This window comes from Aedes aegypti, chromosome 1 (assembly GCF_002204515.2).
Source record: "Aedes aegypti strain LVP_AGWG chromosome 1, AaegL5.0 Primary Assembly, whole genome shotgun sequence".
Lineage (NCBI taxonomy): Eukaryota > Metazoa > Arthropoda > Insecta > Diptera > Culicidae > Aedes > Aedes aegypti.
Window position 1 is genome coordinate 200,187,364 of NC_035107.1, and position 15,693 is coordinate 200,203,056.

A 15,693-nucleotide genomic window follows, 5' to 3' on the forward strand; every position below is an offset into this window, starting at 1 on the left:
AAACTGTTTGGCCATAGAGGACTTCCCCCTATCGATAGCGATTATTTCAATTAGCTAAGAATTGGTTCTATGGACTGTTTGTTCCAGTGGGTGGCAAAAGTCCATGAATTTGGTTTCATGCTTACTATGTGTATGAATAAATGTAGGTGACCTTGTGCTTCTCTAAAATAGGGCAGATAGGCGACATTTAAGGGGCCTAGATAGCCGTAGCGGTAAACGCGCAGCTATTCAGCATGACCATGCTGAGGGTCGTGGGTTCGAATCCCGCTGGTCGAGGATCTTTTCGTAAAGGAACTTTTGTCGATCCCCAGGGCATAGACTATCTTCGTATCTGTCACACGATATACACATGCAGAAATGGTCATTCGGCAAAGTAAGCTCTCAGTTAATAACTGTGGAAGTGCTCATAAGAACACTAATCTGAGAAGCAGGCTTTGTCCCAGTTGAAACGTAACGCCAAAAAGAATAAGAAAAAGGCGACATTTAATAGATACCGATCCGTGTTTTTCGCTGCATGGATTGCAAAAAGCTTAATCATGCCTAGTTTGGATAGTTTCACTTAGTAAGTGTTACCCTGTAATCGGAATCGCAGTTGCGCAAAAACTGAACAGTTACATATCCGATGATACGAAGTTCCATAATCGGAATCACAACTATCACAGACAAATGAGTCAGCACGCTGAATATTTGCCATGTGATAGTTGAGTCGGCAGTGGCCTGTCAACGCTCTGACCAAGAGACTGTAATTCTGCTTTGACAGATTTGTTAAATACTTCACCACCCTTGAAGATGGCTGATTAATGTTCAATTTTGTTTGATGACACGACTACAAACTACTTCAATATTACTTGTGCTGAGTACTTCGAAATCGGAATAGTTGGCTCAGGGCCAGTCATGCGATGCTCCATCGCGAGCTAGCTCATCAGCTAATTCATTTTCAGCGATGGAAGAATGGTCAGCTACCCATCCAAGGTTTACATAGTTGACTAAATTCTGTTCCTCCATTTGAGTTCAACATGCGATAACAAGCCTTGTTACGAGCACCCTTTAATAGTGCCGCACCTGCTATCCAGCACCTTGCGCATTAGATCAGAGTGACAGCGATGACATCGGATTGAATGACGTCATATATGGCAAGGAAGGCGGATTAAAAGATAGATCTTTGTAGCGCGATGTTAAAATAGTGAACTCTTTATCAGTATTTTCGACCTAATTGTTAATATTTTTAAATAATAATCTTAATACTTTGCTAATTACCGATAATAATTTACTTTACCGATGTTCTCAGGATTCCCGTTTATGAGGTTCGTGACGTGTCTGGCTCTTTTATAGCAGCAAGTATATGGCTTTACCCAGAGTCTATATATATATATATTCATTCATAGAATCTGGCTTTACCCATGATGATGTTGAAATGCTGATTGCACTCCACACATAAGAACAAATATTTCTTCCTCAAAACGGTACAGTGTCTATTAAGTGAGTAAAACTGATTCAGCCTTAGCTCACGAGAATATACACCAGCACCAGCTCTAACTTCAAGAAGGAAGCCATCAGTGTAACATACTATATTGTTCGATATACTTCTTCCCAAATAGCTCCCCAAATAACCCCTCCCCTTGGTTATGCGACCTTGCCGCGATGGGAGGGCATAATCCATTAGCCCATATGATGGAAACCAAAGGCGTAACCTGTAGTGGTGGTATCACATTTTGGCACTTTTTGCTTAAAGCCGCGTCATAATTCATATGGCATAGACGCAATAATATCTCGGATGTGATCCAACGGACATTCTGCGTCATTGATAGAATTGATGCCCATTTCATATAATTAATCTATTCGAAGTGGACATTAATACTATTGGTGACGTTCAGTTTGCCTTTTGCTAACCAGAATGATCCGTAGCCACTCTTACTATTAGCTAGCTAGATACATCGTTATCATATACGACGTAGGGAATACATAGGAACTCTTAGGAAAATGACTAGTAGATTCACTGAGTATAAATAAGTGGCGACAATCTTATTTTAATATGGTTTTTACATTGCCATAATAAGAAATACCTCTTTTGTAACAGCGGTATAAATAATCTAATTCCAGCTTCATTTTCGCAAAATTTACAAGTAGAAAGTAGGCGCTGTGAAGCATTGCATTTGCCACCGAAAAGTGAATCTTGTAGGAGACTGTAATAGAAGCCTAAGGTAACTTTACTCTTCAATATTCACTATAAAATGACTGTGGAAAGTAAGACGCTGAGATCGATCATTAGGGTACACTTGCTAGTTTCGAAAAATTGTTGAACAGACAAGGAAAGCGACTTTTTTCTTCAAGGATATATGAACGTAATGACCAATCAATACTTTTAACAACAACAAATTAAATTAACTAGAACTACTACTAAACAGCCTAATTTTGTTAAAACTTGACGACAATTGACATTTAAGACTCTAATCTAACGTAAAAAACAGGAGTAATCAGAATAGCACTTGAATGACAAATTATTCAAAACCATTTCGACTAAACAGTATTAGTAATGACACTACTACACTACTATTTCAAACAAATTCTGATGGAGCTGCTGATTTTCACAATGCTTCCTTTTCTCAGAAGCAAGGGAATATGGGTACTTTTCAAAAACTACCACGTCACAATACTAATAAAAAACAGTGTTCATGTGGGCGCCATTGCCTAGTCCGTCTGAGTATTGGTCCTGGTAGAGGGGAAACTTGGCAAAAGCCAGACCGAGGGTTCAGCCTTGACAAGTTAAGCTGTCAGGCAGCTCCAACTGAATACCATACAAAAAAAAATATATATATATATACTTCTTCCCAAATAGCTAAACGTCCACTCTTCTCTTGAAGGGAATTGTGTGGTACATGTCATGTAAAGAAAGTGACAAGCAATTATGAGATCTCTTGGATTTGTTCCAATTAACCAAAAATGGAAACAACGTAGTGTATGTAGATCTACGATCCACTGGATTTCTCTCCAGTAGATCCAATATCCATAAGGGTTCATGTACAAATTATGTCGCGATCCAACGGGAAGGGAGGGGGTCAAACCAAGCGTTACAAGCCTTACAAATTTTATAGAGGTCTCATACAAAAGCTCAAATATGGCATAAATCTGTTCATTGGCGGGGAATGCTCTTCTGGATCTGGCCTTCTTAATGCCTGATCGTTTATTGAAGCCACTCAAAACGGACTCAGATTCGGTTAGTAAAATGAAATAAATTTTTTAAAATAGATTAATCGGGTGAGTTTATTTCAAAACTATCAGTCAACAGCCTTTATCTTGCTTACGCCGAGATGGACAATCCTGCTCCTAGACAATTGGTGTGGCGCCAAATCATATTCCACTTCTATCCTGGAGCCCTTCCTCAGAGTTTTCAATTGCTTCTCGCTTGGATCCACGTACAGGATGTGTTCTATTTTAGAGTCAGGATCGTTCCGGTCCGGTTCGTAGTAGCTGATTGCTATGCGACCAAAGATCCTTGCAATGGTTTCGATCTGAACCGGTTTCGCTTTGGCGGGCAACAAATTCATCTGCCGTTCGTGGAGCCAGAATGCTTGCATCGAAGAATTCTCTTGCAGAATTTGATTGAAGCGGGACACCGGGCAGTCTTTACGGTATTTTATTCGCGATGGCCATTGATTGAGCGAAGTCGGGTCATAAAATGAAGTATCGGAGACTTGCTCAATGGATGTTTCCTTTGTTCTTGAAGGTGGCACATTATCTGGAGTGAGATCGGCTTCGATTTCTGCCGGAGGATTCTCACGGAATGTATCTTCCAGTGTCTTCCACTTGCGATTCGGTGGGCTCTTGGTGGCATCCACTGGATGAATGTCTTTAAAGGACTCGTCCAGACGTTTCCAGATAGAACTTCGTTTTGGTGTTCTTTTAATACTCTTTGGGCTGTTGTTTTCAATTATGGATTTGGTCCACGTGGATGATTGTTCTGCATTGATCGTCCTTTCAGTAGCATTTTCAATCATAAGAATATCATCGGTTATCCTTCGTCCACAACCAGGCGACTTGCGGTTTACGTAATCCAGCTTAAGACGTTTGTTCCTTTTGCAATGGATGGCTTCACAGTCGGAATCATCGGACGAGGTTTCCAATATTTCCAGCGGAGTATCTTTGGTATGGGCTTCGGGCTCAGATATATCTTCGATGTCTGAATCAGCACGAGATTTACCAAAGATAGTCACATCCTTTGAGTCAAGTGCGGAACAATCTACAGACGATGCAGAAATGGTTACGCTGGTCGCTGTCGGCGTTTCGTTCTTTTCGTCGCCCGACGAGACATCTTCAATCTGAGAGTATTCACTTGCCGATGCATAGGTCTAAAATGAATCCTAAAGTTTCATATCTAAAAATTCTACTGATATAAAGTGACCAGATGTGTTTGCTCCAACGTGGGACAGAATTATCTCGGATCATGTCGAAGATGCAAAACTCAAATGATTGCAAACTTGTTTGAAATTCTAATAATTTCCTTAACCCGTATAGGCCTGAGTGAAAGAAAAAAAACTGAAACCCTCGCCGCTCAGCGAATTCTTAACGGATTCAAATGATTTTTTGTTAGTTCACTGGCCCACATATCTAGTATCTGTAAGTGGCCAGAGGAACTCGGAAATATTCCTGTGGCCAGAGTTATTCCGGTGGGTCACTGGGTCAAGTCGGGTAAAAAGGGCTATTTTTTGGGACATGCCAAGTTACCTTAATTTATTTGCAATGACAATCATTCTGATTTGCATAAATTATTAAGATCTGATATTCAACATTATGAATTAAGAGTTTTGCACCGTTTAAAATATACCTAATGTGGCCATTCGGACGTAATGCCAAGAAGAACTGGCAGTGGATTTGTTGGATACTAAACCGTTTCAACTCTCGAAAAGTAGAAATTCAACATAATTATGCACTAAAATGCGTTCCCATAAGCTTGGCGCAGATGTTCAGATTCAAATTCGCCACTTTATCATAAGTTTGAGGCGTCTCTAGACTCGAAAATGGTCATTTCTAGGATAAATCAAATGCAGAACTCATAGTTATCCAATTCAATCGTTTCTCAAAAAGTTTACACTGATGCAATTTTTCTAAAATTCCGTCATGTAGTGGCCACATTATAGCCGATTCTAGAAATTATCTGTGTCTTGAAATTTGCCTACCTTCAGGGGCACAAACGCACAGTACCCTTCTCACCCGACCTGACCCAGTGATCCACCGGAATAACTCCGGTCACAAGAATATTTCCGCGTTCCTCTGTCCACTTCTAGAAACTAGATATGTGAGCCAGTATACTGACAAAAAATCATTCGAATCCATTAAGAATTCGCTGAGCGGTGAAGGTTTTAGAATTTTTGCTTTCACTCAGGCCTATACGGGTTAAACATACGTATCACATGTATTATACTAACAATTCAGTCTATAGAAGATTTTTGCAAATTTCACAACAACAATCTCTAATTGGTTGTAATTCCCAATATCAGTCATCGATCTATAGAACCGTTCGGGTGATTGTCCTCCAGTAGAAAAGTAAGGCAAAATACAGGACGCTTCGATGCTTACTGACTCTACAATGGCTTGCTCAATTTTCACCAAAATTTCAATCTTGTCGCTCCCTTGCGCAGCCTATCCACCTATTCATTTAATCATTTGCAAAAATCTTCCTTTACCTTTGAGTCGCATGACCGCTATAGCCATAACAAATAATATAAAAACAATCACGATCGATACCTTCTCCTATAAATATGTCTTCTATACATTCGGAAAACTTCCACGTGTTTTGTCCTTTACAATCAGCAGGACTGGCATATTTTTGTGAAATTTTGATTGAAAAGATTGGTTTAGAATATTTCCTATTTTGCTCTTCAGATGTTACTACTATTGTTTTAATATGCTTATTTTCATGAAGGTCACACAAAACTTATGATCTAACCGTGAAACACCTCGAAATCCAAAAAATAGCCGGCTTGTGCCCCTACTCACGTTGTCATATGCACTAAATCGGAGAGATAATAGACAAACGTTCCATGTCTTTTTATTTTAAGCTTTCTGCTATTGCACAAAGCCAAAATAAAGTGCACTATTGCTAGATGCTTTCATCGCGAGATTAGAGCCTTTAAAGTTTTAGTGCAATATTTTAAGTTTGATTCAAAATTGTTTCATTTTAAAAGCGATTGGTAATCGAGTGTGTAGCTCGTTGGTTTTATGCGAATGAATGAACCAAGATAAAAACTATCACCATTGGGAGATAGAGAAGGATTTTTTTTCATGGTACACTCAAAATAATCCACACGTTACTGTTACGTGAAAACATACGTGGTTTTTTTCCATCGCACTTTCCACGTAGCACTTACGTGAATTTTATGTAGCTCTGAATGAACGCATGAACGAATGAACTTCATCCGTTAACCAAAGTTCCACGTAACAGCTACATGATTTTCCCGTAGCTTTCAATAGATTCCAGATGCTCTTCCATTGCAATTTATCGGAATAAATTCATAGCAGCCGACTTTATTATCCGTAGGTTTAGGAATACGAAACGATTTAAAAATATAGCGATATTTATTGTATTCAATCGATAAAGGTGCGTTTTGAATCAAATATTCTGCTAGATATCCAGTGAACGTTTCTCCAGAATAGAAGTTCGTATACAAATCAAAACATTGCACAGTGAGAAAATCGGGCTCCAAAACGCGACTAAATGCAATATCTCAGCTGGGTAATGGTTTCAGGAAATGGTTTTGACCATTCTAGATCGGAAAAAGGCTGCTGAATCGATTGGTGGCGGTCCCATTGACCGGAGACTTCGCCCTGGCCACCTAGAGCCCTGGAACCATCCTGAGTTCCTTACGGCAAGTAGAACTGATATAAACTGTCATGATTTCGTTTTGCTGCGGAACAGCACACGACAATATTCTTGCATGGCGGATTTAATGATATGAATTATTGACCATTATGGCCATTTCATGGTTCCGGAACTAACCCGGAACATCCGTAAAATTGGAAATATTGAAAAAAAAAAAAATGTTCTTATGGTTCCTTTGTTTCTTGTTGATAAGAAAGAAGTACTCTTACAATTCGTATTTAGTAATCTGAATGTTTGACCATTACGGCCATTTTATGGTTTCGGAACTAACCCGGAACATCCGTAAAATTGGAAATATTGAAAAGAAAACAAATGTTCTGATAGTTCCTTTATGTCTTGTTGATAAGAGAGAAGTATTCTTACAAGTCGGATTTAGTAATCTGAATGTTTGACCATTATGGCCATTTTACGGTTCCGGAACAAACCCGAAACATCCGTAAAATTGTAAATAATAAAAAAATATGTTCTGATAGTTCCTTTGTCTTTTGTTGATTAGAAAGAAGTATTCTTACAATTCGTATTTAGTAATCTGAATATTTGACCATTATAACCATTTTATGGTTCCGGAACTAACCCGGAACATCCGTAAAATTGGCAATATTGAAAAAAAAAATTTCTGATAGTTCCTTTGTCTCTTGTTTGACAGAAAGAAGTATTCTTACAATTCGTATTTAATAATCTGAATGTTTGACCATTATGGTCATTTTGTGGTTCCGGAACTAACCCGGAACATCCGTAAAATTGGTAATATCGAAAAAAAAAATTGTTCTGATAGTTCCTTTGTCTCTTGTTTGTTAGAAAGAAGTATTCTTACATTTCGTATTTAGTAATCTGAATGTTTGACCATTATGGTCATTTTATGGTTTCTGAACTGACCTGGAACATCTGTAAAATTTTCCATATTGAAAAAAACCTATGTTCTATGTTCATATGTTCTTTGTTTAAAATTAAGTATTGTTACATATTGGAACCTAAATGTTTGATCACTTTGTTCATCTTATAATTCCGTAATTAACCCGGAACATCCGTAAAATTAGCAATATTGAAAAAAAAATGATCAACTTTGGTAAACTAGCTCTCAGTTATTTATGGACCTTTTTGAATTAAATTTTCACAGAACATCAAACATATCGTTATTCCAACATGCAATTTTGAATAAGTTTTACAATCACGAGTTTGAAAGTAATAGCAATTTTCCTAAAGACGAAAATTCAAAATTGTTACACAATAACTGCATAAAGCAAACTTGTCCATCTTGTCAAAATGTTAATTCAAATGGAGCTCACTGTAGAAAAATTATTGATCATTTCTTCCGCAGAAATTTTTACTTTTCTTGAGCGGAACAGCATACCTAGCTTAACATGTGAAATATTTGTGGTGTGCTTTTACCAGTTTCTGGTATAGTTTTGATCTAAGCAAGCGATTTCCATAGCTTTGCGTGAATACTCGACTGATAATCAGAAGTTCTCGCATATTCAAGAAGTGAACGGTGATATTTCAAAAATTTATATTCGTCGGTGATGTCAAGAAGATGTTTTAAATTTTATACACAAAAAAATAAATGTATCCCTTGAATTGTTGAGACCTGCTGTTAAAGCTGCTAATGCTATCGTCGGCAATAAAAATACCCACGCCTGCCCAGTGTGTATTTCAGGACCAGATGTAGTTATAGAATTCCCTTTTATTGAAAATTTGCCACCTTGCTTGCATAAGTACAAACACTTATTGGAGTACATCACCAAATTGGTAAGTGTACTGTTAGCTTAAAGTGTATAAAATATTATCTGGTTTTTTATTCTAGCCTTACACTATGAATTTTGTTGATGAGCAGGCAGGTGAACGCATGCACAAACGGCATAAATTTTCGAGGCCTAACCTAGCCCGAAAAACAACTCCGGAAGATAACATGTACGATATAATGGTTGCAGCTTTGGCGTGGTCTGACATCAAAATATCGTACACTACGTTTAAAAAACGACGAAATTGCAACGCTAATAAAGACCATGATATTGGTTTGGCGCAATATTATGAAGGTCATCAAATGGAGATCGAAAACAAGGAATCAGCACAAACAGATGAGGAAAGCTCTGACATAGAAAGTTGTGAAGAATTGTCTAGGGAAGAGAGTTCAATGTCAGATAACGAATGACGAGCATCATTTTTGTTTTTTTTTTTTCAATGTTTGTTAAAAATTGTTGATTTTTCTTCGTTAGTATTTTATTTTTAAAGTTTTTTTTTGTACTTTTGTTTATTAACGTTTATTGTTTAATTGTTCAAACTTGATTTATGTTATAGGCATAAGAAATGTGACTAGAATTCTTAAAAATAACAATAAGAGATAAAAAATAAATATTTTGTTTTCATTCTCACATTTCATATATTTTTTTCTATGTAGCATTTACATAATATGTTATTCTTTGAGTACCAATCGGAATTTTTGGAACAACCAGTTAACGAATTGGTAATTCAGATTTTTTTTTATCATAAATATGTCTCAAGAAGGGCATCATATAAGAGATTGAAGGAATACCATTGAAAGTTTTAAATAACTACCTTTTACAGGACGAGGAAGAAGAACAACATATGATTTACTATATAATTGAAGATGCTTGTTTTGCGAAATAAAATCTTTAACTTTGTTTAACTTTGACGTTTAAGAGAAAACTAATTAGATCTTAACCAAAGACCTCGACTATCCACAACATCGTCGAATACTAGTTGGACGATGTACAGAAAACCATTTACGATTTCATTACTAAATACGAATTGTAAGAGTTCTTCTTATCAGAACATATTTTTTTTAATCTTTTTACAATTTTACGGATGTTCCGGGTTTGTTTCGGAACCATAAAATGGTCATAATGGTCAAACATTCAGATTACTAAATACGAATTGTAAGAGTACTTCTTTCTAACCAACAAGAGACAGAACAAGATCAGAACATTTTTTTTCAATATTGCCAATTTTACGGATGTTCCGGGTTAGTTCCGGAACCATAAAATGGCCGTAATGGTCAAACATTCAGATTACTAAATACGAATTGTAAGAGTACTTCTTTCTAACAAACAAGAGACAAAGGAACTATCAGAAAATTTTTTCTTCCATATTTCCAATTTTACGGATGTTCCGGGTTAGTTCCGGAACCATAAAATGGTTATAATGGTCAAACATTCAGATTACTAAATCCGACTTGTAAGAATACTTCTCTCTTATCACCAAGACATAAAGGAATTATCAGAACATTTGTTTTCTTTTCAATATTTCCAATTTTACGGATGTTCCGGGTTAGTTCCAGAACCATAAAATGGCCGTAATGGTCAAACATTCAGATTACTAAATACGAATTGTAAGAGTACTTCTTTCTAACAAACAAGAGACAAAGGAACTATCAGAAAATTTTTTCTTCCATATTTCCAATTTTACGGATGTTCCGGGTTAGTTCCGGAACCATAAAATGGTTATAATGGTCAAACATTCAGATTACTAAATCCGACTTGTAAGAATACTTCTCTCTTATCAACAAGACATAAAGGAACTATCAAAACATTTGTTTTCTTTTCAATATTTCCAATTTTACGGATGTTCTGGGTTAGTTCCGGAACCATAAAATGGCCGTAATGGTCAAACATTCAGATTACTAAATACGAATTGTAAGAAAACTTCTTTCTTATCAACAAGAGACAAAGGAACCATAAGAACATTTTTTTTTTTTTCAATATTTCCAATTTTACGGATGTTCCGGGTTAGTTCCGGAACCATGAAATGGCCATAATGGTCAATAATTCATATCGTTAAATCCGCCATGCAAGAATATTGTCGAGTGCTGTTCCGCAGCAAAACGAAATCATGACAGTTTATATCAGTTCCAATAATTCTACTTGCCGTAAGGAACTCAGAATGGTTCCAGGGCTCTAGGTGGCCAGGGCGAAGTCTCCGGTCAATGGGACCGCCACCAATCGATTCAGCAGCCTTTTTCCGATCTAGAATGGTCAAAATCATTTTCTGAAACCATTACCCAGCTGGGATATTGCATTTAGTCGCGTTTTGGAGCCCGATTTTCTCACTGTGCATTGGCTGGTACAGCGGTATCTACGGTCCAATTACAATTGAACATTATATCTGTAAAATGACACAAATGCTGTAACTGATCGATTGACAAATACACAACGCATATTTACCTTGAAAACAATTCAAAACAATGTTTAGAAGTCCAACAGTTTTTAAAAGTTCTTGAAAACAATTAGCGGCTACCATCTTTGCGTCCAAGCCCATCATTGAATGAACGGGTTATGCAGATGTCAAAATGAATTTGAGTGCTTACGTGAAATTCACGTAAGAGCGATAGGTAACCGCAGTAACAATCACCGGATCTCCACTTGGTTTTTGTGTGTGGTCAGGTAATCATTACCTTAGTCAGGTGAAGTAAAGGTAAAATGAACTTGGAATGATCTACGTGATCTTTCCGGTAGCAATGACGTTTGGATTATTTTGAGTGTAGCATTGATGAATAATGTGGAAATTCATTCGTTTGCTCAGTGCCACCAAGCTACACACCTGGTTCCCAATGGCTTTTAGGACGCGATCATAAATTAAACGAGAACTGTTTAGCATTTAAGGGAAGATAATTATTACCGAATCCAAAGAAAGACTCGTACATAAATTTAGATAGGTTCGTGACAGAATTGTCTGATTGATTTTGACAAAATCCTAGACAGCCTGCTAACATCTTGTGTGATGGAATTCTGGGGCCCAATCACAAAGACTTTTCTTCTTCTTGGCATTAACGTCCTCACTGGGACAGAGCCTGCTTCTCAGCTTAGTGTTCCAATGAGCACTTCCACAGTTATTAACTGAGAGCTTTCTTTGCCAAAGTTGCCATTTTCACATTCGTGTGGCAAGTACGATACTTTATGCCCATGGAAGTCAAGGAAGTTTCCATTACAAAAAGATCCTGGACCGACCAGGAATCGAACCCAGACACCTTCAGCATGGCTTTGCTTTGTAGCCGCGGACTCTAACCACTCGGCTAAGGAAGGCCCCATCACAAAGACTCAAAAGCAAGATTATCACAGAATCTTGGGAAGGGTTTCTACATCACCCTGAGTACGATTCTCGAATGTTGTAAAAGTGAAGTGAGAACATGAGTAAACGCAATCAAACTATTGTTTAAAATGTTTTAACCAACATTTTAACATTTTCAAATGTCTACTAAAAATCAATACTAAGAATGTTTAATAATAATTATTAGCACGTTGATACTAGTGTTTTGGGCTCCTTAAATGTGGGAACTAGGGCTTAGCTTCCCAAACTCGGTTTTTCGCGGCGCACCAGCCGTTCGTCGGATCGCTTTTTCGTTTATCTTTAAGCGAGCTCGCAACAAGCTGGTGCGCCGTGGAAACCGAGTTTGGGAAGCGCGGGACTAGGGGAACCATGACTCCCTCGATTCAACCCCCTCCCCGTAAATGCGGCCCTGATTAAAAACTTCTCCAGACATAAAAGGTATTTCCCCATGATTTGAGTGAAATGCGGGACATTTTTCAGCGGGGGAAAAATGTACAAACTTTAGGACTATCCCGCGAAACACGGAGCGTCTGGTCACTTTATACTGATAATGTTATTAAGCATTTTCGTGAAATTACCTGTCCAGTTCGTAGTGTCGTCGACCGTCGTTCATCGAAAGGCGAGGTGTTCGTTTTGAGTTGTGAAATTGTGTGCCGCGAAGAACTACTATGCACTGTTGGTCCCCCACGGTGAAAGGATGTATTCAGCTTCAGCCTCGCCGGGCTCGGTGTAGTGAGCAGCAAATCAAAAGATTTCCACGATTTGTTGGTCATTTCTGTTGCGATTTTAAGAGGAATGTACCATTTTGAAACGTAAATATTGTGAATGTCATTTTTGTTTTGTTTCGTTCAAAATAAATACCATGTCGCGGTTTGCATTAGTGTTCGTAACAAGTAACAACACCGCTCAGCCAGCCCGAGCTCTGAGCCAAGCAAGGGCGACTGTCACATACGAACAAAATTCAGCCGCCGCCGTCAGTTCACCTTAGGGTGCGGCCAGAGTATTGGATGAAATAACAATTAGGCTTATTCAACAGAAATATAAAACCATAGAAGAAGATTGTCGCTGTCGGAACATCTTTTGCTGGTGGAGATGGGCGGGGCTATAAATGTCAACGCGAAAATGTATGCAGTTTGACAGTTATGTACCCGACATGTTTCTGAGCGAGGACAATGAGAACAGCAGCGATATTCGTCCTCTATAGTTTTCTATCTCTATAGGCTAATATTTTCAAAGCTAAACTTCGACATCTGGTGGCTAGTAGGAGAACCGTCAAAAAAGAGGTTGGATTGAGAACGCACCGTGTGCAGCATAGGAAGGAGCACACAATTTACATTTTTTTTCTCGGAATAATTATTTTGTAGACGATCAGAGAGCATTGAAAAACATGATAAACTTTTTTTCCTTCGAAAATGTGCAGATCCGGTCAGTGCCCATATACATATGTACGATTAGTGGGATAAAATTGAAAAAAAATGTGTTTGGCAACGTAGGTTATAAACTTCAGGATTCTTTGTTAGTAGTTAAATTTGTTGTGAAATCACGCGTATCGCAAGAATAAAGGTTCAAAATGATTATACCAATGGAAAACAGTTCATAATTAGTTGATTATGACCTAATTTTTGGGTTAAAAAAATGAATATTGGACGTAAACAAACATTTTCAGTGACATTTCTCTCCTTCCCCAGCGACCTCTATGATGGTGGCGCGTTATATTTGCCTATTGTTTATTGCGGCGCTTATATTAAATCCACATCCAGCGGCGGCGGTAACGCGCAGAAGATATGCGCGCAATTCAAACGCAACGTCAAATTTCAAGTAGGCTTGGATTTTTTCGTGCTTCAAGGACACAAATGTTTCAAATTTGCTAAATCTGAAACATTTATTGATTTTCATTATCACTGCGACGGTATATCGACATTTTCAAATAATCGCATTACGTGGATTTATCTTGCAGAGCACAATATTCATAAATTTCATAACGCAAAAAATTGACATTTTTGACACCCACCCCCTCGTAACACTTTTTGTATGAATTTTCTACAAATTTTGTATAAGCTGTAACACCTCAAGGACACCCACCCACCCCCTAGAGCGTTATGACATTTTCGAATTTTCAAGAGCACAAATCTAGAGATCTAGCAAACCGTTTGCGCTGAAAATTTTACTCACTGGTCTCAACCAGCGAGTGACCAGTGAGTTAAATTTTCAGCACAAACGATTGACTGGTTCTCTAGATTTGTGCTCTTGAAAATTCAAGGTTTAGCTTCGATGTATCTTCACCTTAAGATAGGCTCGATAGAAACTCCTCTGCGATCCAAAGATGAGGCGATTTTGTCGTTTTTATGAGGAGTTAAAACTGAACTCAAAATTTTCAACACAGATCCTCAAGCGGTACTAGTGAGAGTGCAAAAAATGCGAGGATTTTTTTCTGGTATTTTCTCTCTCTTGTTGCTATACTCACCTCTACTCACGCTTCCAAAGAACACTTGAGTGTCCCGCCCGATCAAGGCTGTCCTCGGGGAGTTGTGAGAGCTCTTTTTTTTATGGAATTTTACTCTATCATGTTTTGTGCTGCATCTTCCTCGCCCATTTTTCGTTGCCTCGCTGCTTAGCATTTTTTCGCACCCTCGCAAAGAGGCAAAGGCAGAACGCTGCGCTCTATAGTATGTCATCGAACTCTGATGATGTTGAGGAGTATTATCAAGCCTGCCTTAATGCCCAAGTAAAAATAGAGCAAATGTCAGAAGTGAAAAAGCAATTTTCACCGTTAAAATCGACAAATTGAAAAAAATTAAATAAAAACACACAGCTGTTTTATTTGAAAAATAAAAAAGACTGTGTGTTTTAATTTTTTCCGATTTGTTGATTTCAAGGGCGAAAACTGCTTTTACATTTTTGACATTTGCTTCTTTTTTACTTGCAGCTTAAGATTCGAACGCAATGATAGTGGAACAGCAACGGAACCGGGAAATGCATTTTTTTCGAATTTCGTTATTTATCCTGATATTTTTTATGGCCAAACCATAGCTACTACTGCAATAAAGAAGGCTGTATGCTAAAATCGACATTTCTTTGAGATTTTCTTTTTTTTTTTTTTTTGCATGAGCGGTTATTGGAACACACAAAAATATCTAGTGGTCCAATAATCGCTCATGAGGTCTTGTGTTTTCAATATAAAGAATTATTTTATCAAATGAAAATAATGTCAGACGACTTCATTTAAAAGTTGTAAGTATTGCTAGAATATATCCGTGCGAAAAATGTTGGTTTTTGACACGACTAATCAATTTTTACACTAGTGAGCGGAAATAGGGGTATGAGCGGATACTGGTACACTAATGGTACTAATAAGTTACATACAATATCCAATGTTGAAACATTGGAACAAATGTAAAATAAAATTCATACTAATTTCAGGCAAAAATCGTTACAATCTTCTATTGCAACGATTAATGCGTTATATATTTAGGTGTGATCACTTAGACCAAATCAGCGACTCTCAACAGCTGAACGATCGGTACCGTAATCCGGGGTATCATTGATCAGAGGGGTAACATTGATCGGAATGATCCATCTCATCAAAAGTACGTAGTATCATTTATTGTTGAAACCTTTTCAAATCATGAATGGTGCTTCTCTTTCTCATATCCATAAGCTAATAAAAGTTTTTGTGAAAATTGAGTTAACCCTATGCGTAAATTTCTCAACTTTTTGAAATAATGATTTTAATTGTTGAAGATGACACTACCGAA

At 37.6% G+C, this 15,693-nt stretch overlaps 1 protein-coding gene across 1 annotated transcript; it reads right to left on the reverse strand.

Moving 5' to 3' along the window:
• Nucleotides 1–3,233: 3,233 nt before the first annotated feature.
• On the reverse strand, nt 3,234–12,820 carry LOC110681316. The gene is made up of 2 exons (XM_021857075.1): nt 12,517–12,820; nt 3,234–4,346 (listed from the first exon to the last, which is right to left on the reverse strand). The coding sequence occupies exons 1-2, from the start codon at nt 12,709–12,711 to the stop codon at nt 3,276–3,278; spliced, it is 1,266 nt and encodes a 421-aa protein (XP_021712767.1). The 5' UTR covers nt 12,712–12,820; the 3' UTR covers nt 3,234–3,275.
• Nucleotides 12,821–15,693: the final 2,873 nt, after the last annotated feature.